Source organism: Armigeres subalbatus, chromosome 2, assembly GCF_024139115.2.
Source record: "Armigeres subalbatus isolate Guangzhou_Male chromosome 2, GZ_Asu_2, whole genome shotgun sequence".
NCBI lineage: Eukaryota > Metazoa > Arthropoda > Insecta > Diptera > Culicidae > Armigeres > Armigeres subalbatus.
In genome coordinates this window covers 169,830,639-169,854,322 of record NC_085140.1, presented here as the reverse complement: position 1 = coordinate 169,854,322, position 23,684 = coordinate 169,830,639, and the positions used below count along the sequence as shown (strand labels likewise).

Here is a 23,684-nt window from a genome sequence, read left to right as displayed (position 1 = left end):
AAGCAGGCCAAGTTTCTGTTGAAATGTATAGCCATTGAAGAATAAGAATATTATAAAAAAAACTAATCTGAAGAGACGACGTTCAGTAAATTGCGATAAAAAATTTATATTTCACGTGTATTTGCTCATAATTTAGTTCAAAATCGCGCGGATTTGGCGCGTAATGGATTTTATGTCGCGTGGAAATGGCGCGAATTTGATTTAGGTTGGCGCGGATTTGGCACGGAAAATATTTCAGGATCTCCGTAACAACCCTGTATTTATGGGCATTCGAACATCGACCTGTCAGGGAGAGTTGAGGAAAAACCTTCGCACTACAAGTTCGCTATACAACACATTTTGAAATTTAGCCTCTGGAATGAGCTATTGACAAACTACCAAATGATCAAACGCAGATTCATTTAGTAATCGATAACATCCTTGATCCCTGCAATATTCCAGTTGGAATTCCTGAAATATTCCCATCGGAATCTCTGGAAGATTTCCGTCGACATCCCGGGAGGACTTGAAATGCTTCCTTTCGGACTCCCTGGAATATTCCTACCCTAATCCCTGGTGGATTGCCTTCAAAATCCTTTGTGGTTCCCTTCGGTATGCTTGGAGGATTTCCGTCGAAATCTTTGGAGATTCTCGTCGGAAAGCAGGAACAATTCCGTCGGAATCACTAAAGGATTCTTATCGAAATCTTTGAAGGAATGTTGCTATTTTTTAGTTTGTGATAGATAGAATATTTACGAAATATGCAAAAATATCCACTAACTACCGATGGGAACCTTTCGGCGATCCGTCACATACTATATTTTGAGTATGCAGGGCAAAGCCGACCAAAACTACACTACAAAAAATACGTGCTTCAGAAAAGAGAATAAATATGGATGAGTGTGATTGATCCACAAATGCCTTAGGTGGCTGGACCGTCTTCATCACATTACCACTAAGATAACTGAATGAGGTGGTAAAATGGTCGATAATTTTTGAAAGGAAACTCAAAACAGAGAAAATAGATGAAGGGGCTATAGCCCCCTCTAGGCATCGGAACTAGTTACGCCATTGGGAAACAAATAAAAATCATGAAATTAATAAACATTAATTTTCAGATAAATTATGAAAGCTCTTCAAGTGAAATGTCTTCAGCTGTCCAAGACGACACTTGTCATAAGACGAGTTTGTACAATCCCATTTAATTCCACCACTTAATTGTACCTTGACAGATACGTATTTCGACCTCAACAGTAAGGTCGTCTTCAGTGTCTCGTACTTGACTCGACTTACGAGACACTGAAGACGACCTTACTGTTGAGGTCGAAATACGTATCAGTCAAGGTACAATTAAGTGGTGGAATTAAATGGGATTGTACAAACAAGTGACAAACAAGTGAAGACATTCCACTAAAAAGCTCAAAATAATTTTCTTAACAAAATGTCTAAGACGAATTAAGTACTTTCCTTTTAATTCCACTACGTTTTGTCTAGTCATGTATGAGACACTGAAAACGGCCTCTTAGTTGAGGTCGAAATACGTATCTGTAAAGATAACAAAACGTAGTGGAATTAAATGGAAAGTACTTAACTCGTCTTAGACAGTTGAAACATTTATTACCAAAGTTATAAACTATTTTTTGTAAAGTCTTGAATAACTATCATTCGAAAATAATATGTCTGGCAATAGTGTGGGTCACTCAAATTAACCTTTTGGTAATAATGACACAAGTTGTATAAAGCGAAGTTTCCCAAAGTGGTGGGTCGCGACTTCCCAACTTTGAGAAGCTATGGTATAACAAGTAAGTATAGGATTTTTTCAAGCATCGTGAGTATTTCATGGCTTCTTAAGTTGTTACTGACTTATCACGATTCACTACTATGTTAGTTGTATATGAAATATTTTTTTAATAAATCGATTTCCCCACTGTATTTCTGAAAGTTTCAGAATTATGAGGTTGTCCTTTGTTTACTAATTAAGCTTAAAATAATAGCGATAGCTAAAAAGGAAGAACGAATAGCCCTCCTGATTTGTAAGGTCAAGCATGTTTTTGACGGACATCTCTCTTTGTCTCCGGATTCATTAAAAACAAGAACTTTTTTTTAAATAACCGAGTTTTGATTGTTTTCTAAGCTAAGTATTATTTGTAAATCATGCCGTTGTTTTATGATTTGATTAGGTGGATTATATTGCTCTTACATCTATTGTATTTTCTTTGAGCTGTTTGTCGTCAATTTTTGAACGCCCAATCCACTACTCTTCTTAGCCGTGCGGTAAGATGCACGACTGTAAAGCAAGACCATTTTGAGGGTGGCTGGGTTCGATTCCCGGTGCCAATCTAGACAATTTTCGGATTGGAAATTGTCTCGACTTCCCTAGGCATAAAAGTATCATCGTGTTACCCTCATGATATACGAATGCAGAAATGGTAACTTGGCTTAGAAACCTCGCAGTTAATAACTGTGGAAGTGCTTAATGAACACTAAGCTGTGAGGCGACAATGTCCCAGTGGGGGATGTAATGCCAACAAGAAGAAGAAGTATATAAAGTAAAATAATCATCATTTATCGGTCCAAATCAACGACAATTTAAAATTTTATTCCAGCCCCGGTAGATTTTCTACTATTGAGGATCAGGCGGCAAATTTGGTACGGAAGTTTGACAGCATGCTGCGAAATATTCGTGCCTGCATTGCCGAGCGTCTAATCAAAACAAACACATGTCAATGATGAAGCTGCCTACCGAGTGTCGATACAAGTGATAGTAAAACGAAAGTTTCCGTCCTTGTTCAAAAGTTTCAAAATATGATAATAATTTCAGATGATTTTTTCATGGAAACCGATTAATCTAAAAGGAATTAGTAGAATTCATGAGAAGACTGTGAATGAACTTTTAATTTATTTTGTTCAAAAAGAAAATCTGGTGTTCTGAAAAAATTTTTGGAAATTGAAATATTTTCAATAATTTTGAGATTTTTTTTCAATTCAAACTTTTTACATAGAAAATAAAGAATAAGTTCCATAACTTTGAAAATTCTGATCTTGCAATATTGGATGAATATTTAAATGTGGTGAAAATCGGCATGAATAAACAATCTTGAAAAACAAAATTCTAAAAATTCACAATTTTAACTAGTGCGATTTAGGAAAGTGTTTTTGAGCAGTGAAAACAAAAATTTGGGTATATTGTATTTGGTTATTGTATTTGGGCTAGATTGTTTTATTGTATGAACGAACTTCCTTCTGGAAGGAGATTCTCTATTCATCCCGTGGATTCGCATAAGTGTCTCGGCTTATGGAACCACCCCACCCATTTTTAGCCCTTCATACAGGAGTGTGATGAAATACTAACAGTAAAATAAGAATGATCAAATCGTTTGTCAGATATGACCAGTGCTACTGGCAGGTGCCTCGCTACAATAGATGGTAGTATCATCATCATCATCATGGCCAAAGCAAAACCCAAATTGTTTTTGATGCTATTATATTCACAATCGACTATTTTAATACTACCGCAACATTAGGACATACCACTACGATAGGACGTTTTACCCTAAACAATCTCGAAAAACAAAATTCTAAAAATTCACAATTTTAACGCAATAGGTAAGATCGATTTAGGAAAGTGTTTTTAAGCAGTGAAAACAAAAATTTGAGTCTTAGAGGGAACATCGACAATAACATTTTGAAACGATTTCAAGGGATTGGCAGAGCTATTTTTTAGAAGATTATTTGAGAAGCTAATCCTGTCTTGATGAATTGAAGGGAAAATCTATGCCTAAGTCACTTTAAAAAGAAATCAAAAGTTATATAGGAATTTCTTGAATTAATTGGTCTGCCAAACTACACCAAGCGGCTTTTTGACCGGGAATCTGAAAAGCGATTTTAAATGGACCTCATACAATGGTGGGCAAAAGCTTTCAATCAATAACTGAGGAAATCCGAGGAGACTATTTTTTTATTTTTTTCATTAAAATATCAATTTTTACTACCCATTTCTTTTGCCATCGCTCTTATTTATTCTGTCCTTTCCTTTCTTCTTTATTTTGGATTGATATTTCCCATGTTCTCCTTGGTATTTATGTGAACACAGGGCTAACGTGAAAAATCTGCATCCTGGTCGGTTGCTCGCTATAGCTTTAACCCAAGTCAGATTCCTGTCGACTCCCTTTATTTCTTTTCGCTAAGGGAGCTTCAATAATTTTTCTTTATTTCTTTGTGGAGCCCTTAGGTCTGCCGGATTCTAGTCCAGCGCTTGCTTACAGATATCATCATAGCTTTTTCGTAATGTATGTCCGACTGACCTTCATTTACAATTTTGAATTTCTGATTTTTGATGGCATCGCCAATGGAGCTCTGCATTCGAGATCAAGTTGTGAGGCCCCAAGCCCGAATAAAAATATGACATCTTTTTTTAATAAATCGATTTCCCCACTGTATTTCTGAATGTTTCAGAATTATGAGGTTGTGCCTTTGTTTACTAATTAAGCTTAAAATAATAGCGATAGCTAAAAAGGAAGAATGGGGGCCCTCCTTAGCCGTGCGATGAGACGCGCGGCTACAAAGCAAGACCATGCTGAGGGTGGCTGGGTTCGATTCCCGGTGCCGGTCTAGGCAATTTTCGGATTGGAAATTGTCTCGACTTCCCTGGGCATAAAAGTATCATCGTGCTAGCCTCATGATATACGAATGCAAAAATGGTAACCTGGCTTAGAAACCTCGCAGTTAATAACTGTGGAAATGCTTTTTTCTTCTTATGAGTTCCGAATTCGTTTTTGTATAGAGATCTGATTTCATTGCGTTTGGCATTTTCGAATTTCACCTTTACACAGGGCTCTAATCAGTCAGAGGGTTCAGCAGATCCACCAAATTCGTATCCGCTTCTTTCCTTAATAATCAACGCTCTGGAGCTTGGAGATTCATGTCGTCGGCTTCGAAAACCAGCCTAAGGTTGAGTTACAATTTACTCCATTGACTCCATCCAAAAGGAGCAAAAAATGGGTCATCTAAAACCAAATTATAGTCGTTCCATACTCTTCCGACCATCACTCATAAGTATTAAAAAGAATAGTAAGAACTAGAGCACAGTGTGGTAGATCTTAATCAGTAATGCAACACGAAGAGTGTCTACCCAGTATTACAGGCTCCGTTAAATGCCTGGCTAATTGTTTCACCCCCAGGCCATTCATCCCCTCAGCACGGGTCGCCTGACACCTTGGGAATCGTGGTTAGGGATGTCATATTGTCAGCTTCGGTGTTGTACCGAGCCTGGCGATATGACCGGATTTACACCGTTACGCACTACTTCAAAGTATCCATATCCCAGCGTAACGGGACGTGGAAGTGCTTAATGAACACTAAGCTGTGAGGCGACTCTGTCCCAGTGTGCGGATGTAATGCCAATAAGAAGAAGAAGAAGAACGAATAGCCCTCCTGACTTGTAAGGTCAAACATGTTTTTGACGGAGATCTCTTTTTGTCTTTGCATTCATTAAAAACAAGAACTTTTTTTCAAAATAACCGAGTTTTGATCGTTTTCTAAGCTAAGCATTATTTGAAAAACATGCCGTTGTTTTATGAGCTGATTATTTAGATGGATTATATTGCTCTAACATCTATTGTATTTCCTTTGAGCTGTTTGTCGTCAATTTTTGAACGCCCAATACACAAGTGAATCACACCATATATTGTAAAATCTTTATCTTGTGCCTGAGCCAGTTGCTTGAAAATAATGAGGAAATTTCTCGAGGATCTCGAAGAGCAAGGCATTCTCAAGAGTTTCTAATGGAACTTATTAACGGAACTTATTATCTTCAAAAGTTTTGAATATATTCGTTATTAAGCAGGGACAGAAAAAGTCTGTCTGTTGTATTTATGTGTACACAGGCCCAACGTGAAAGATCTGCATCCTGGTCGGTTGCTCGCATTAGCCTTAATCTGGGCCCAAGTCAGATTCCTGTCGACTCCCTTTATTTCTTTTCGCTAAGAGAGCTTCAATAATTTTTCTTTATTTCTTTGTGGAGCCCCTGGGTCTGCCGGATTCTAGTTCAGCACTTACTTGCAGATATCATCTCCGCTTTTTCGTAATGTATGGCCGACTGACCTTCATTTACAATTTTGAATTTCTGAATCGATTTTTGATGGCATGCAACCATCTGTTGGTTATCTGCACATGTGCAAGAACAGCTGACCAGGTCATAATGGAGTATCAACTGTGGTTGGTAAACGGAGCTCAAGCTAAATAATAAGTGTTAAGGTGGGTTAGACATCCTTATACTGCCGTAAAGGTAGAAGATTTGGCCAGGAAGCCATGATCGCCCCGTAAGAGATTTTGATTCATTCAGCTTAGGGTGAGTCCTGGATTTTCCTTAATGTTTAGATGGTTGAGGAGAGGACTTTTTGTCTCCGGAATTGGTCCATTCATCGGGAGGAAATTACCCAATGGTTGAGCTGTAGAGATGGAAATGGACATCTTCCAAACTTGGATGTATATTTTTATGATAGAATTAGAGGCGAAAGTAATAGTTTCTGATAAAAACTGATATCACTTCACTGCAGCTCGTATTCTACCACGTGCGGAAAAGGAGTCTATCTACGACTACCGGCTCTTAGTTTTTAAAATAAAATCATCATTTAATCGAATTGAATTTTATTTCGCAGTATCTGTTTACTCTTTGCGTCCTATTCTGTCAAAATGTTATTGTACTTAAGATCGAAAACCCATGAAACATTATATCTAAGAATCATATTAAAAAGGGTGAAATCCTTTTCGACTGGTTACATACATTACATATTTTAACGTACAAGCTGTATTTCTGGAAACACATTTAAATTTCACACTCTCATACATAGATGATATCTCTACAACGTTCTCTGCATTCATTCTTAACTTTAGGATGCACGTACGCTGCTGGCAATTTTTCCTAACCACTCCGTTGCCTACATTTGAGCTCTGGATAATAGAGCCGCACAGATAAAAAACAGATTTTTGTAGCACAATACCTTCAGAGCAGAGTTGTAGAGGTGAGGTATGTAGGTTAGAGAACACTTGTTCTGTGAGCATGTATGTTACCTACGTGAATATGAAGCCAAATAAAGCTCTGTTTTACTGTTGTTTTATGACGTTGGACCTTTTTCGTTCTATTTGAAACTCGCATCAGTGGGTTTATGGGTGACATTTAGGGCGAATCTGAATGCTGCGGCTGATATGAGGGATTACTATCTACAGGCAATCGTGCTTGTACCACCAAATTTGGGAGGCTAACACTACGACAAATGCTCAAATTTAGTAATATTCTTCATTATTGAATATTTGATTATTTTGTTTTGAGTTTTAATAAATTCATACCAGTCATTCATTCGAATCAATCGATTCCGTTGCTCCCTGATCGTTCTGCATCCCATACTACATATTATGGCACCAGCTTTACCACGCCAGTAAACACATCTCACCTGTACGTGTCGTGTTTATGAATCGGATGCTGACAACAGAATCAAAGCTTTTGTGAATCCATTAAATTATCCCATAGCTACCTAGAATGGCCACCTGCCAATCAAAGTGTTTGTGACGCCAGACTAATTGCATTCTGCAATTAATTCGACGAAACCATATTCTGATTTCGGTTGGTTGTGAACGCTGAATAGCAAGCAATGATGTAGGTTTTATGACGAAGCAATTGCCACGTTGGTCTCTCTTATTAGGGTAAAGTGCCCAATAGTGGACCCCCAACCAATAGTGGACCCTCCAGCCATTTTTGCATTATTACAGCACAATGTAAATATTTTGCTATGAAATTCCATCGGGAGAACCTACCTTACAGTTCTATGATTTGATTACATGCATTGGAAATGCTATGGAAAGTTAAAATGGATGATTTTTTACAATTCTATAAAAAATAAACACGAGTGTGTCCATTATAGGAATATTTTGGGGGGTCCATAATAGGGAAGAAGAACGTCTCGAAACGGAACATAAAAATCAAATGAAGTGTCGACTATAGGGAAGCAATTTCCTATTATGGACCCCCAGGGGGTCTACTATAGGGCGAATTCAGTTAGACTTTAAAATGTTAATTTCAACGAATAACGTCGAGTATTTGCGTGTTTCATGTATGTATCGTGAAGAGGAGATGCAGAGCTTGATATTAGATATCACGCAGAATTAATATTTTGAAAATTTCCACTCCTTATGCCAGAAAGAGCAAAATTTCCCTACTAGGGGGTCCACTATTGGGCATTTTACCCTATTTACCACTTCCCAGTTTAGTTTTCATGGTTTCGGTTTTCATGCCTAGTTGTATTTAGGCAGGTTGCATCATATGGCCGCATAGCCCAGAAGGGGAAAGTCGAGTAAATGTCCTAGATTGAATCGGGATGCGAACTCAGTCAAACACTTTATGAACTGCTTTGTAACCGTGCATCTGATCTACGGAAGGCTTCGTGTGCTTGATTTTTCAAACAAAAACACCTACTAAATGAGATACAAATATCGCAATCTAATTAGAATTTATTATACGCACACGCAATACCCACATCAATATTGATCATTATTTATTCGCTCGTTATTTTCAGTTCCGACCGTGCCATGAGGAATCCCATCGAGGAAGGAAAAGTAAAATCATTCAGCAGGGGCAAAGGTCACGGTTTCATCTCGCCCAATTCCGGCGGTGACGACATTTTTGTGCACATCTCAGAGTAAGTCTTATTTATGGGTTTAGATGTATTGTAGTTCGCTTCGCAACAATGGTCCACCGCAATTCGATTCGATGTCCAGTCTATTATGTTCATTGTAGATCGAAATGGATATGTTTTGTAATTTATTTCTTTTGGGACCGTTAGTCTTTCTTTATAAGCCGTTCAAATAATCGACTGATTCAATTAGGATTTGTATTGGCCATAACCATCATATAACGTTCCTGTATTAACTAACACCGTAAAAGATGGCTGTTTATTATTCAAGCCCATTTCCCATGCGATACGAAATGATACAAATATAGCGAATTAAATTCTATTTAGTCCACATCTCACGTCAGCGTTATCCTAAATGAAATCTTATTTTTCTGTCTCTTCTGCCGATTTTTTTTCTCCTAATTAATCGATAGCATCGAGGGCGAGTACGTGCCCCTGCCGGGTGACGAAGTGAGCTACCGCCTGTGCTCCATTCCGCCCAAGTTCGAGAAGGTGCAGGCCATCCACGTGCAGATCACCCATCTGACGCCGGAGAAGCACAGCAAGTGGGAGGAACGGATGTCCCCGTGCAAGTCCCCGGATGGCGCCCGGCTGCTCCACTAGGATTGGGCCCGTTGCTCGCAGCACGAATCCGTTGCGGCGGGCTGCGAGCGGCACTTTCTCCAGCTCCCGCCGTAGGGATTTAGCGTGATAGTTCTAGCGTGGATGTTCCGGCCAACTGCTGAAGGGGAATTTAGTGAAGCGCGACATTTTTTTCTCGGATTCGCTCCGTACGTTAATATTTACTGGAAGCTATTAAAGTTCGTTTGATTTTCATATTACCTTATGATGGGTTTTGTTTTTGCCATAGGATGGTTCTTTTCAAGCTTCTGAATAAAACAGCTAATATGTAGGTAAGTATATTAGATAGGTGATTTCCAGTATTAATTCAACATTTCAAAACCACTAGATTGAGATACAGGAAACGATATTCGATGTCGGAAACGTTATTTTGTTTAATATCTATAATATCCACAATCTCAGTGATGATCGGTTAATAAGCTTGGCTTGAAAGAATAATACGCATTAAAATAAATTGTTTTTGCTATCTAAGTGTGTATGGAATACACTGTGTTTAAAATCTCTTATAAAAGAACTTGTTAATGACCTTATGTAGATCATAAATCTAATCGGGGCATATTTTGCATTTATGACTCAAATGAAAATGTACCTCACGTAACAACTTAAATAATAAATACAACAATCACAGAAATTGTTTGAAATAGTTCAGCTAGAATTATCTAGTGGCCTTCATAATTGAATAATAAATAACTATATCCTAAAACCCACCAACTTCAGACATCTCAACAAAAATGCTGGATGAAAATTTATCAAATAGTATTGCAAAATCACACGAGAATTTTGGAACTTTATATCTGTTTAGAATTGCGCACGCATTTTTAGGAAACTATTCATTATTTTTAAAAAGAAATCCAAAAATCCATAGAAAAAAACATGTTATGTGTTTTGTTTTGATATATTTAGCTAAGTTTATTTTTTCCCGCGAGCTCTCGATTAGACCATTGATCTACAATAAGTCATTTTGAAAGACACATCGTGATAACCGCGGATATCAACAAAAATATTAAAACAGCATATACAACATGTCGCCATCTATTATGCTATTGAATAAGTTCAACGGTTTCTATTTGTATTATCTTCAGGAGAGTTGGTCGGTTACATTTCCAAAATAAAAACATTGAAACATGAAAAATTGATGCCAAATTCGACTGTTTGCAGCTCTCCCTGGCGATAATTGAAAGTAAAGCTGTTTAGATATTTTTAAGTTGTTTATTTCCTTTGTGCTTGTTCTGGGATATTTAGACTGGAAAACCCTCATTTTTTTATGAACGCACGAAATACATTTTTTGTCAATCATGGTTTTAAGAAATTTAATACAGTGTGAGACTAATAATTCTATTATATATTTTTCATCAATGCCAATCAACTTCAATCGATTAAGAACTAAATAAAACAGTCGAGGTTTATCTTCGCATATGTTTTCGGTATGATGCAACAATTGATTTTCTCAAGTTAAAGTCACTAAAGACAGAATATTTTTTAAATGGAGTAGACAGACTGAGGATTAATAGGTTCAGTCTTACATGCAGAAAATATTTGATGCAATGACACAGATTACGTGGATTATTAAGCTTAGAATCATTTCCCAATAAGCACAAATATTATTCAAGTGGTGGAACTGAGTTCCCATTCTCACCACTTCAAAAAATAATAAAATAAATAACTAACTTCCAGCTATGAATGGCCGTCTTTTTTTTTTTTCTCTAGGAAATTTTATTCAATTTCTACCAAAAGAAGGAATTAATAAAACTATGACTAGTCCCGCTTTTGACGGATTTCGTGTAAAATTTCCTTGAGGAAAACAAAAGAGACGGAAATACACAGCTCAGTCACTGAGCAGGTAAAAGTTAGCGAGGAAATTTCAAAGAGGAGGAGGAGGAGTTTCCGAAGAGTTTTCCGAGGTAATTGCGAAAAGTTTTTCGAGGAAATTTCGGAGCGTTTTCCGAGTAAATTCTGGAGTTTTCTGAGGAAATTTCGAAGCGTTTCCCGAGGAAATTTCGAAGAGTGTCCCGTGAAAATCGCAAAGCACTTTGCGATAAAAGCGTTTCCCTAAAAAAAATTTGAAGAATTTTGCTAGAAAATTCCGAAGTATTTTTCAAAGAAATTTCGAAACGTTTCCCGAGAAAATTTTGAAGAGTTTCCCACGGAAATTCCGAGGAGTTTTCCAAAAAAAATCGGAGCAAATTCCGATGCGTCTCGCAAGAAAATGCCGAAGATTTTTTCGAGAAAATTTTAAAGCATTTTACGAGAAAATTCCGAAGAGTTTCCCAAAGAAAGTTTGAAGCATATCCAGACAAATTTTCCGAGAAAATTCCGTAGAATTTTTCGTGAGAATTCCTAATTGTTCTACGGGAGTTTTTATAAAAAGATTGGTAGAAATTCCAAAAAATATTTTAGTTGGAGCTTAAAACAATTTTTCGTGGAAATCTCAGAGGAAGTTTTCGTGAAAATTAAAAACTTTTTTGAAATCCCGTGGAAATTCAGAGATTTTTGGGGTATCTCAGAAAAACTCCCAGATGGAAATCAGAGGAATACCCAAGCAAAAGTCATTGGAATATCCAGACAAAAAATCAGAAGAGCTTCTAGTCGAAGTTCTGAGGATTTTTGTTTGAAAATCAATTTAGAGAAATTTGAAAAATATCCCTTGGAAATTAAAATGTAATTTCGGTAAGAATTCAGATGAGATCGCCATCCAAATTAAGATGAATTTCTCATGCGAACTCAGAAGAAATTCCTTTGGAATGGAATTGTAGTGGAATTTTAAAGGAATTTCCAGAGGAAATCCAGAAGAACTTCACTGTTTAGTTTAAAAGAAATTGAAGAAAAAATCGACGAGTAATTAAAAAACTATTTTGCAAAAACTTGAAAGAATTTTCCAGCAGAATTAAAAAAGAATTTCTTTAAAAAGTTCAGACTATTTTCCGGAGAACAACACTAAATTTCCCCCAAAAGTAAAAAAACATGATTTTTTTTGGAGATCTTTACGGTTTTCTAAAACGTCCTGAAGGCTTCCGAGTCTCTTGAAAGGAGGCTTCCGAGCCTCTTAAAAGGAGGCTTTGAGTCATTTGAAAATAGGCTTTCAAGCCTCTTGAAAGGAGGCTTCCGAGCCTCTTGAGAGGAGGCTTCCGAGCCTCTTGAGAGGAGGCTTCCGAGCCTCTTGAAAGGAGGCTTCCGAGCCTCTTGAAAGGAGGCTTCCGAGCCTCTTGAAAGGAGGCTTCTGAGACTCTTTAAAGGAGGCTTCTGAGCCTCTTGAAAGGAGGCTTCTGAGCCTCTTGAAAGACGGCTTCTGAGCCTCTTGAAAGGAGGCTTCTGAGCCTCTTTAAAGGAGGCTTCTGAGCCTCTTGAAAGGAGGCTTCTGAGCCTCTTGAAAGGAGGCTTCTGAGCCTCTTGAAAGGAGGCTTCTGAGCCTCTTGAAAGGAGGCTTCTGAGCCTCTTGAAAGGAGGCTTCCGAGCCTCTTGAAAGGAGGCTTCCTGAGCCTCTTGAAAGGAGGCTTCTGAGCCTCTTGAAAGGAGGCTCTGAGCCTCTTGAAAGGAGGCTTCCGAGCCTCTTGAAAGGAGGCTTCCTGAGCCTCTTGAAAGGAGGCTCTGAGCCTCTTGAAAGGAGGCTTCTGAGCTCTTGAAAGGAGGCTTCCTGAGCCTCTTGAAAGGAGGCTTCCTGAGCCTCTTGAAAGGAGGCTTCTGAGCCTCTTGAAAGGAGGCTTGGAGCCTCTTGAAAGGAGGCTTCTGAGCCTCTTGAAAGGAGGCCTGAGCCTCTTGAAAGGAGGCCTGAGCCTCTTGAAAGGAGGCTTCTGAGCCTCTTGAAAGGAGGCTTCTGAGGCTCTTGAAAGGAGGCTTCTGAGCCTCTTGAAAGGAGGCTCTGAGCCTCTTGAAAGGAGGCTCTGAGCCTCTTGAAAGGAGGCTTCTGAGCCTCTTGAAAGGAGGCTTCTGAGCCTCTTGAAAGGAGGCTTCTGAGCCTCTTGAAAGGAGGCTCTGAGCCTCTTGAAAGGAGGCTTCTGAGCCTCTTGAAAGGAGGCTCTGAGCCTCTTGAAAGGAGGCTTCTGAGCCTCTTGAAAGGAGGCTTCTGAGCCTCTTGAAAGGAGGCTTCTGAGCCTCTTGAAAGGAGGCTTCCGAGCCTCTTGAAAGGAGGCTTCTGAGCCTCTTGAAAGGAGGCTTGAGCCTCTTGAAAGGAGGCTTCTGAGCCTCTTGAAAGGAGGCTCTGAGCCTCTTGAAAGGAGGCTTCTGAGCCTCTTGAAAGGAGGCTCTGAGCCTCTTGAAAGGAGGCTCTGAGCCTCTTGAAAGGAGGCTTCTGAGCCTCTTGAAAGGAGGCTCTGAGCCTCTTGAAAGGAGGCTCTGAGCCTCTTGAAAGGAGGCTTCTGAGCCTCTTGAAAGGAGGCTTCTGAGCCTCTTGAAAGGAGGCTTCTGAGCCTCTTGAAAGGAGGCTGGAGCCTCTTGAAAGGGGGCTCCTGAGACTCTTGAAAGGAGGCTTCTGAGCCTCCTGAAAGGAGGCTTCTGAGCCTCTTGAAAGGAGGCTTCTGAGCCTCTTGAAAGGAGGCTTCTGAGCCTCTTGAAAGGAGGCTTCTGAGCCTCTTGAAAGGAGGCTTCTGAGCCTCTTGAAAGGAGGCTTCTGAGCCTCTTGAAAGGAGGCTTGAGCCTCTTGAAAGGAGGCTTCTGAGCCTCTTGAAAGGAGGCTTCTGAGCCTCTTGAAAGGAGGCTTCTGAGCCTCTTGAAAGGAGGCTTCTGAGCCTCTTGAAAGGAGGCTTCTGAGCCTCTTGAAAGGAGGCTTCCTGAGCCTCTTGAAAGGAGGCTTCCGAGCCTCTTGAAAGGAGGCTTCCGAGCCTCTTGAAAAGAAGCTTCCGAGCCTCTTGAAAGGAGGCTTCCGAGTCTTTTGACAGGAAACTTTCAAGCGTCTTAAAAGGTGGCTTTTGAGCCATTGGAAAATAGACTTCCGAGTCCTCTTGAAAGGAGGCTTCCGAGCTTCTTGAAAGGAGGTTTCTGAGCTTCTTGAAAGGAGGCTTTCAAACATCTTGGAAAGAGGCTTCTGAGCTTTTGATAGCAAGCTTTTCAAGCCTCTTGAATTGAGGCTTTCAAGCTCATTGGAATAAGAATTCCAAACCTTTTGAAAAAAGGCTTCCGACCCTCTTGAAAGGAGGATTTCAAGCCTCTTGGAAGGAGGTTTTTGAGCTTCTTGATAGGAAGCTTTCGAGCCTCTCTTACAAGTTGCTCGGAAGAAGGCTTTACGAATAGCTTCGAAGAAGGCTTTTGCAACGAAGCTACTAAGCTTTTCATAGATTTTGATAAACTGATCGCATCGCCATGCCTATTATGAACAATACAATGTTTCGAAATCAAACATAAAGCAATTATCAAAACTAAATATAACTTTTTATTGGAATGGTCATTCATCCGCCATTAAGCATTTTTGTCGGAGGTACCCCCTGGGGTACATGTACTCCAGGTTAAGAATCGCTGAATTCTACTCGATCAACCAAATCATGAAAGATTTATCTGTTCAAAACTAACCATCCCAGCATATCCATTTAGCCGATAAGATTTGATTAATTACTTTCCCAAGCTACTGTAGACCTTTTTGATCCTCCAAAACGTCGTGGAGTACAGAACATGATCTACCCGATCATTGATCACAGAACATTGATCTACCCGATCCAACCAAGTCCGGAACGATGTATCCGTGCATCGTTGAACATCCCAGCAGGACCATTGATTCGATAGGATTTCACTTATTTATTTCACAAGCTTCAGTGGATTCTCCTTGAGACTCAATGTAAATTCGTGGAAGCATACGGTTTTATACTAAAAATATTTGCTCGGTTACTCTGCCTTCCTTCGTTATGCGGTAAGATGCGCGGCTACAATACAAAATTATGCTGCAGGTGGCTGGTCGGTGGCTTCCGGTCGAAGTCTAGGAAATTTTCTCGTATCAAACTAATACAAAAATGATATCTTAGCTACGAAACCACGAAGTTATTAACTGTGGAAGTGCTAAATGAACACTAAGCTGCGCTATGGCAATGTCCCAGTGGGTGATATAATGCCAGTGAGAAGAAGAAAAAGAAGTTACTCTGATGATCCGTTCGACTATTTTCGAAGGAACTACTGTTCACATTTATGAACTTTTGAACTCAGTGGTTCCACGCCCCAAAAAGTCTATTGCTGCATTCGAATGGACCTTCCATCGAACATTGAATGTGGGAAAAGCGCTTAAATGACCAAAAATAGTCTTCTTCAGAAGAAAAACTAGCTGATTCAGCTAAAATTGTTTGTTGGGATTGCTCGACACAAACACTTCCTTAGTCATTGTGCACCTGGTAGATAACTGCATCTTAACTCAAAATCATTTTGGAAGAGATTTGAATCACATGCTTATTGAACCGGATTGAGTGTATACTTGATGATGGGAACATTTCAACAGACCTAATTGTTTGGTAGATACCTTGAACTGAACTCGAGAACGGTTTGGATTACCATGAACATCCCGCTTTCGAGAAAATTTGGTTCATATTATGCGCATTTGCTTATTGATTCAGTTTAGGTATGTGCCGGTGATAAAGACATTGCAAAAACCTTGATTGATCTGTTAGATAACGTGGGCTGAGCTCAAATAAGTTTTGGAGTGCTTTGAACATCTCGTGTTTAAAAAAAATGGGTTTACATGATTATACTTATTGTACAGGATTGAGTATATACCGACAATGAGGACATTCCAAAAGCCTTGGTTGATCTGGAAGATACAATGTGCTGAACACGAGGATGTATTGGAGTATCTTGAGCATCTCGTACTCTTGAAAATTGATCACTGGCTTGACGTTTAAAATGACGTTTTAAAGTGTTCAACATTATCATACAATGCGGTATACGACTCAAATATTTCAGATTCATTTGCTTGCTGTCAGAAGCGAAATCTTCTCAAGGTTTTGGATATCTGGGTCTTCAGGGTATAGTCACACTTAACCTCCAATATTTTTCCTGTAAAGCCAATATCCTTATGAACAACTTTGCTGAAGAAAGCGAGGACTTAGTTCTCTTTAGTGATTTTACACAGCCAATCTAAAATGTTGGGCATATATGAACCATCCGTCCCGAAAGGGTTTAAGTGGTGTATCTCCAGGCAGGAGACAATCGAAACCGTATCTGTATATGAAAATCTTATTAATAAACTAATCTCTGAACTTTAGGTAACTATGTAATCATACCGAAACATGTACGAAGAATCGTTCAAACCTGCAAATACCTTTTTCTTTATGCTAAGCTCGCTCTGCGTCAAATAATCGTATTATTTCAAATTAAAGGTGCACAAGCATTTTATCGCACAATGCAAATTCCATTATTTATCTTTAATGCTGCTATTCGTAATAATTCTTCTACCTCTATTTTTCATGATTTTTTTCCCGAACCGAACTTAACTTAACATACATATTGAAACAAATGATGGATTCGCTTGTGATCAAGTAATTCGTTTTGGATGATATAACTCTCCAGCAATCCCACAACACGTAAATTATTCAACGAAATTGGGAAGTAGATCGCATTAAATAATAACTGAAGGAAACAGATAAAAAAGGTGTGCCTAGAACGGTTTTTGAAATCTTTAAATTTAAACCTATGCGAAACATAACAGAGATAAAAATGGTTTCGATATCGGAACAAATGTAGACGAAGGGATAACCACGGATGATCAAACAAAACAATAAGAATCGAAGAATCACATTAAGGAAATGTAGACCAAAATTTCGTTCAATTAAATAGAATAATGATAAATTGACGGCTCAGTATTAACTATTTCAGGTACAGTACCACACATTTGTAATCCAAAGTAACACATTTGCTTAAAAGCAATCAGCACCAATAAATCCCTCACACTGTTGATGTCTAACCGTGCCAGATAAACGTCAAGCCAGTAATACCGCTACTAGAGTAGAAAACAAAAATAACAATTACCTCATCCACACATTTGACTAAATATGAACCAGAAAAAATCCAAACAGAAAATGCGTACGGATGAATGGAAAACGCTTCTAGTACATATGATAGAAATGGAAAGTTCTCACCCAGCCGTCACAAATTCCAGTGTTAGTAATCTACACACCAATTCAACCAATCAGGAAGCCTCGTTCACTGTACGAATATTTTTCTTCGTACATCAAGAGCAGTATATACCGTCAGTAAAGTAAGCGTATATTTTGTCATATAGGATTATAGATACACATCCGTATGTAGCCATCCGTAAGTAATATTGTAAACTCAAAAGCCTGCATAATTCATTCAAATTTATTTTAACAACATCAAATATAAATCATCTTTGTCTGACCATACTAATTGCAAAGCATCAAACATGACATTCGAACTACATTTTCAACAATCAGCTTTATAGCCTATTCAGATTACGCCATTTATCATAATAAATACCGTGTTAAAGTGGAGAACAAAAATTAAATGTATGAGGATTGGCATCAAGTTATTCTTTATCATGAAATTTATTATCATAAATGGTGTAATCTGAATAGGCTATAAGAATAAACAACTTCCAAATTAACGCCCGCCGACCGGAAGATATTGAAACCACAGGAACCAACAAAAAAGACGTATCCTAGTTTGCCGCTTTTCCGCACGAGCACAAATATCCTTAAAGCTGCATCGCACATATTTTTTGTTCCGCAACAGTGACGTGTTTCATTAATTAGATTGGTAGTGGTTTAATTATGAATTAGTTAGCGGGTCTACAATCCTTTTGTTCAACATCTATCAAGAAACAGTTACGGAAAATTTATTCATCTATCGGTTTTGGAATACTTTACATTTACACCCACTTATGTCCCCAAAATAACTCGCCATTCATCACCGAACGACGACGAAGTGCACAGAGGCAGACCATTAAAAAGTTGTCCATTATTTTCGGCATTCTGCGAATGACAAACCATTTACTGTTCGACATCCAAGAGAAGAAGGGAGTTATGAGCTCGCTCAAACATGATTACAAACCAAACGCAACGTTGTGTCGTGCAAAGAAAACAGATTCCTCTGTTGTTTAGGGTCGTCAGCATTAAACGAAATTGAAAATTAATTGATACTATGGTATATTTGTATTGTTCGTTGAACTACAGTAGGGATTAATGTTAATTGTTCTAAGCAAATGAAAACTAAACAAAATCTTGTAAGTGGTGCATATGCCCTAGTATGTGCGGATATTGAATACATTTACATTTGAGATGTAGTCTTGCAGAACGTGTTCTTTTATTCAGCTAAATACTAATCCGAAACCCAAACCGAATACACTTTGATCATAGTAAAACAAACTTCGTCCTCGAACATATTTCATCGCGTTTGTCGTTTTGCTTGAATTCAATGTCTTTTTTACTACCAAGATTTGATTCATGATCTGTCAGAGTAAATAAAAGATGCCCTTTTCCATAACGGTAGATTTGATCGATATTTGATCTAGATGGGTAGGTATTTAAATTTTTGGATTGAGACGACGAACTTGAAGATTGGCTCTTATTGCAGACGACGAAATGCTTCCTCAGCAAATAACGGATTGTGTTCTAAATGAAGGATCTTTCGTATTTTTTATGACGAAAATCTGAAATCTCAGGCTTTGATATTATGAGGATATTTGAACATGATTCTTTCACTTCGATTTGATCCTGTGGAGAGCGGTCGCAGCTTAGTTCTGTTCCGTTCCGTGCTCATCTAATTTTGGTGTGACATGAGAGTGCTAAGATTAAAGCATGTGTAATCGTATTAACATAAGTTATATACACCCCTATTCTTGTTTACGGACGAATGAAACTTTCGAACGAATGCGATTCGTTCGAACCGTTTCCCCATTTGATTTTGCTGGCGTAAACGAGAATGCGCATCAACTTTCGATTTCGAACTTTCGAAGCGCGTTCGTACGTAAACAAGAATATGGGTGATAACTTTGCGGAAGACACCACGTGTCCATTTCATTCTGGTGGAAAAATAAATTTCTCAACTCACTTTTGGGGAGATTAATCATCAAACTGTTTTTATTAAAAGATGCGCTCCTAAATATGTTGAAACTTCTGTAAACAAAACCGATATCCAAAATCAACGCTTTTCGAGTTTTTGTATTTCGATTGTGAAAATGACGAAATAAAACACTGTGCAGCCCAAGGCTGGCTCGTCTAGTCGTGAAGCATCTTGCCCTTTTGTTTTCCGTCTCTAAACTTTATATTATTTTTTATATTATTTTTTATATTTTATTTGTAAATCCCTTAAAAGGAACATGTTCCACTGGGATTTATATCCGTTGTTATTGAATTTCTATCCTGTCTATTAGATTCGTTTTTCTTTCTTGTTTTAAGCACACAAATAAAATTATTTTGTATTTTGTATTTTTATGCTGTCCAGTGTGTGCTTAAATTAAATTAGATGCGTCCATTTCCAGGGGGCTCCCAGTGAGCTTCTTGGTGTGGGGGATAGTGGAGGGCAATTAAAAAAAAAAAAAAAAAAAAAAAAAAAAAAAAAAAAACTTCCTAATAAATTGAAAAATTTCGAAGAAAATAAAGGAATTTGGTAAAACAATTCTAAATTCGGAAAGTAACCTTAAAGCAGGGCTGCCCAACGCACGGCCCTCAGCTCTATTTTTTGTGGCCCGCGGCATGTAAGAAAAATAACCTCATAATTGACTCGCCAGCTAATCTACCTGGCTCCAGAAGTTTTTTTTATTATTCATGTTTCAATATGTAAGTTTTAAATCAAAGCTCGCGCTGCGTTTGCTTACTTTGTTCGCAAAGTTTAACTACATTGAAGGAATAAAATCTGAATCCAAGCATTCTATGAAATGTGAACGGTTGTTGACTTGATGGAAATGGAATGCATTTCGGTTGTTGTTGACATCGTGTCCTAAGGAAACATCCTCCTTCTGTAACATAGCTTGCGTGGAACATGGTGACGAGTATAAATTCTCGCAGAAGATTTGAAAGCTATGTAACGTGAAAAAGCCGTCAGCTTTATATTCTATTCTTTCGCAAGCGATGAAAATACCGTCGTGATAAACGTGGAAAAGGTGGCTGTCTTCATGGTCATTTTTGAATGACAGATAAATTGGCAGGTTTATTCCCGATGCTGGGAACAACTAACGGGGAAAACCTGAGGGCTGTAGACCTGTGTAAAGGACTTTTTTGCTCCTTCGAAAACTTAAGTGACCTTACGATTGATAGAGCACCAGCAATGACAGGAAAGAACAATGACGTTGTGACAATTCTAAGCAAGGAAAAGCAATCACATAGGTATGGCGACATTTCCCCGCATTCCATATTCACCGAAAGAATCGATATGCGAAAACGATCAATATTCCTCAAGTATCAACTTTATCAACGTTAAGGAACTCAACCCCCACCAATTAATAAATGATGTTGACAGAAATAAAAGCCGAGTACGGAAGACTTGCTGTATTACTGCGAATTTCATTGACTAAGCCTTGGTGCCATCCTTGAGAGATTTTATTCTTTTCGAAAAGAAAATGGCACTATTTCTACAAGATAAAGGAAAACCGCTGCCCGAGCTGAACGATCCTGAATAGATGAGTGACTTGGCTTTTCTAGCAGATATCACCAAACATCTCAACGACTTGAAATCTGGTACATTTCTCTCATCCTGTTGAAAACAGTTCATACAAATCTTTTCCATATACCGGTAAATAACGGAATTTCCATTTTTTACATCCGGTAAATGGTGTGAATAGATTAATTTATGTTCCAATTTATAAAAATATTTAAAAAGTTCGGTACAAAATATGTTCTGGCACGCCAGCAAGTGTTAAGGGTTGGACAGGCCTGCCTTAAAGTCTCGAAAACAAAACAAAAATAAGAAAAGAAAGAGAATTCCAACAAGAATCCTGGCATTACGAGGTAAACTCTCTTACTAGTGTTCTGGGAATCTTAATAAAATCTTGTTGGGCTACAAATTTTCTTTCAAAAATGCAATAAAACCCTGAGTCCTTGAACGTGAAACATTTTGATAATCTGGGGAAGTTCTTGAATTTATGAAACAAGAATATTCTGAAGAGAAATCTTATTCCTTTTTTTGATTCCGTGGGAAATTCTTAATTTCGCATGGTATTCTTCTTGTTCATTGGCATTACATCTCCCACTGGGACATTGCCGCCTCGCTGCTTAGTATTCATTCAGCACTTGCACAGTTATAAACCGCGAGGTTTCTAAGCCAAGTTACCATTTTTGCATTCGTATATCATTAGGCTAACACGATGATACTGTTTATGCCCAAGGAAGTCGAGACAATTTCCAAACCGAAAATTGTCTAGACCGCCACCGGGAATCAAATCCAGCCACTTTCAGTATAGTCTTGCTTTGTAGTCGCGCATATCTAACCGCACAGCTAAGGAGGGCCCGCAAGATATTAAATATTGAAAAAAAAAATCTTAGACTATGATAAGAATAATAGGCTTTTTGCAACAACAATTAGAAGACTTTGATAACAATCTTGGAAAAACAAGAAACTGTCTATATGGGTTTAAAGTAACTCAACCAATACATCTGTAGCACTGACTTGAAACATAGATTTTCATAACAAACTTGCCATATAAGAAACAATCCAGATGTTTTCTTAATAATTCGTGGAAATGCAAAATAATTTAGCGAGGAAATACAAAAAATAGGAAAACTTTCCATTGACATACGGAAGAAGTTCCCATAAACAGGGCTGGTAGCGACAAATGCCGTTCAAAATAGTGACTTTAGTGACCAGCGATAACGAAAAAGTGACCAAATAGTGCCTTTCAATAGCAGAGAAAGTGACCAAATAGTGACTTTTGTATGAAGTTTTGAACCGGGTATAGCTCTACAAGTTGCATTAGCATTGTAACGGTATAATTCATAGATAGTAAACGTGTTTTATTTTCGAAATCCTTATCTAGCACGCTATCAGAAATCAAGAAAAGGCAAAAACAACAAAAGCATGAGGATTACTACTACTGGCCACTAGTGATGAACTTTGTTTAAACTTAAAAATCACTTACATAAAGATTATAAAAAAAAATTAAAAAATGATGCTGGCCACGCCCATCTTCATCATTAAGAGGGAGAGGATGGAAGCAAGAGTTCAGTGACTGCGACACTCTCATAAGTACCAAGGAGTTGGATATTAAAGATGGTAATCGTTGAATCAGCCAGAAACTGGCAATGTGGCCATGATGATACCTCATATTAAGTAACACACCACGAGAAGGTATCTACCGGGCGTCACGGGAATGGGTTGTGTCACAAAATAATTACAACAACATTTTTTTTGTTTGATATTAGCTCGAAGATTTCTGTATAAAAAAATGATATAAAATGATCTAATTGATTCCTAGCTGGTGAACTATTTGGATTCACAAAGCTTTGGTAGGACCATTTGTTTGAAAAATATAAAGTAATTTCAATAATGAAGTAATTTTAAAAATATGGTATTACCTGTTATTAAACTATGGTTTAATAACAAATTTAAATGAAGTTTTTGAGATATTGTACTCGACGTGGCATTCAGATGAAATTTTGAAAATCCAATAAAACGATGGTCCTTTATTAGAAATCCAGAAACTCTAATAAACTTTAATTTCTAAATGGCAGACTTTGATATTAAAGTTAATTAAAAATGGGTGGCCAAATTATCTCGAGTTAAAAAAAACTTTCAAATCTAATTAATTTTTTGTTTTGTTTTAGGTTTTAAAAATCTGACCAATTCATTCACCACCACATTCTTTTTTTGGGTACACTGACCCCGCAATCGTGGACCACAAACTTAACAAATGTGTAAAACGGAGTGAGTAATTATTGTTACAAAGTGATCCATATATGTGGGGTCAGTGCATCTATTCTTATTAACAAATACAGAATCTTTTTAAAAAAATGTGATATTTCTGAAATAATTTCAATCAAAAAGTTTTGAACAACTACCACGTTTGCCAGAATTACTTCTGACATAACTTGCCCTACAATATTTTTTTCGCAACTTTTCTGGAAGGGTCACAAAGCAGATTTAACAATCATAAATGTATTTAACAACCATTCAACAATCATAATGTATATTCAATGACGCCCGTATCGCTCATTATTCTTCCTGACGATGAGAAACATCAAACATTATTGTCATGTAATGAAATTGAGGTTGTTCCCTATCTTTTACACCGGCGGGTATTAACGCTCACAATCAGACGTGGTTTTGGTTCCAATACTCCTCCGTTCTGTACTCTTTACTTGAGGTTAGCCTTTCGCATTTTAACAAATTCCATTCGTGAAAAAAAATCCAAATTAATCCACCTAGCGGTGACGATGCCTTTCTCGATTAAATCAAGATATACTGAAGGTGGTAACTTCGTTTTTTTTCAATTCCTATCTAGGGGGAAAGACGGCTTTGGCAGGTTTTGTTCTATTATTG

General features: G+C 38.0%; 1 protein-coding gene across 2 annotated transcripts in view; it reads left to right on the top strand.

Moving 5' to 3' along the window:
• LOC134211174 (eukaryotic translation initiation factor 5B-like) overlaps window positions 1–23,684 on the top strand; it is a 492,524-nt gene that overhangs the window by 63,016 nt on the left and 405,824 nt on the right. For both annotated transcript variants that reach the window (XM_062687844.1, XM_062687843.1), the window contains one exon: window positions 8,550–8,672. In XM_062687844.1, coding sequence (XP_062543828.1) covers window positions 8,550–8,672 — 123 coding nt within the window. The remainder of the gene's footprint in view (window positions 1–8,549; window positions 8,673–23,684) is intronic.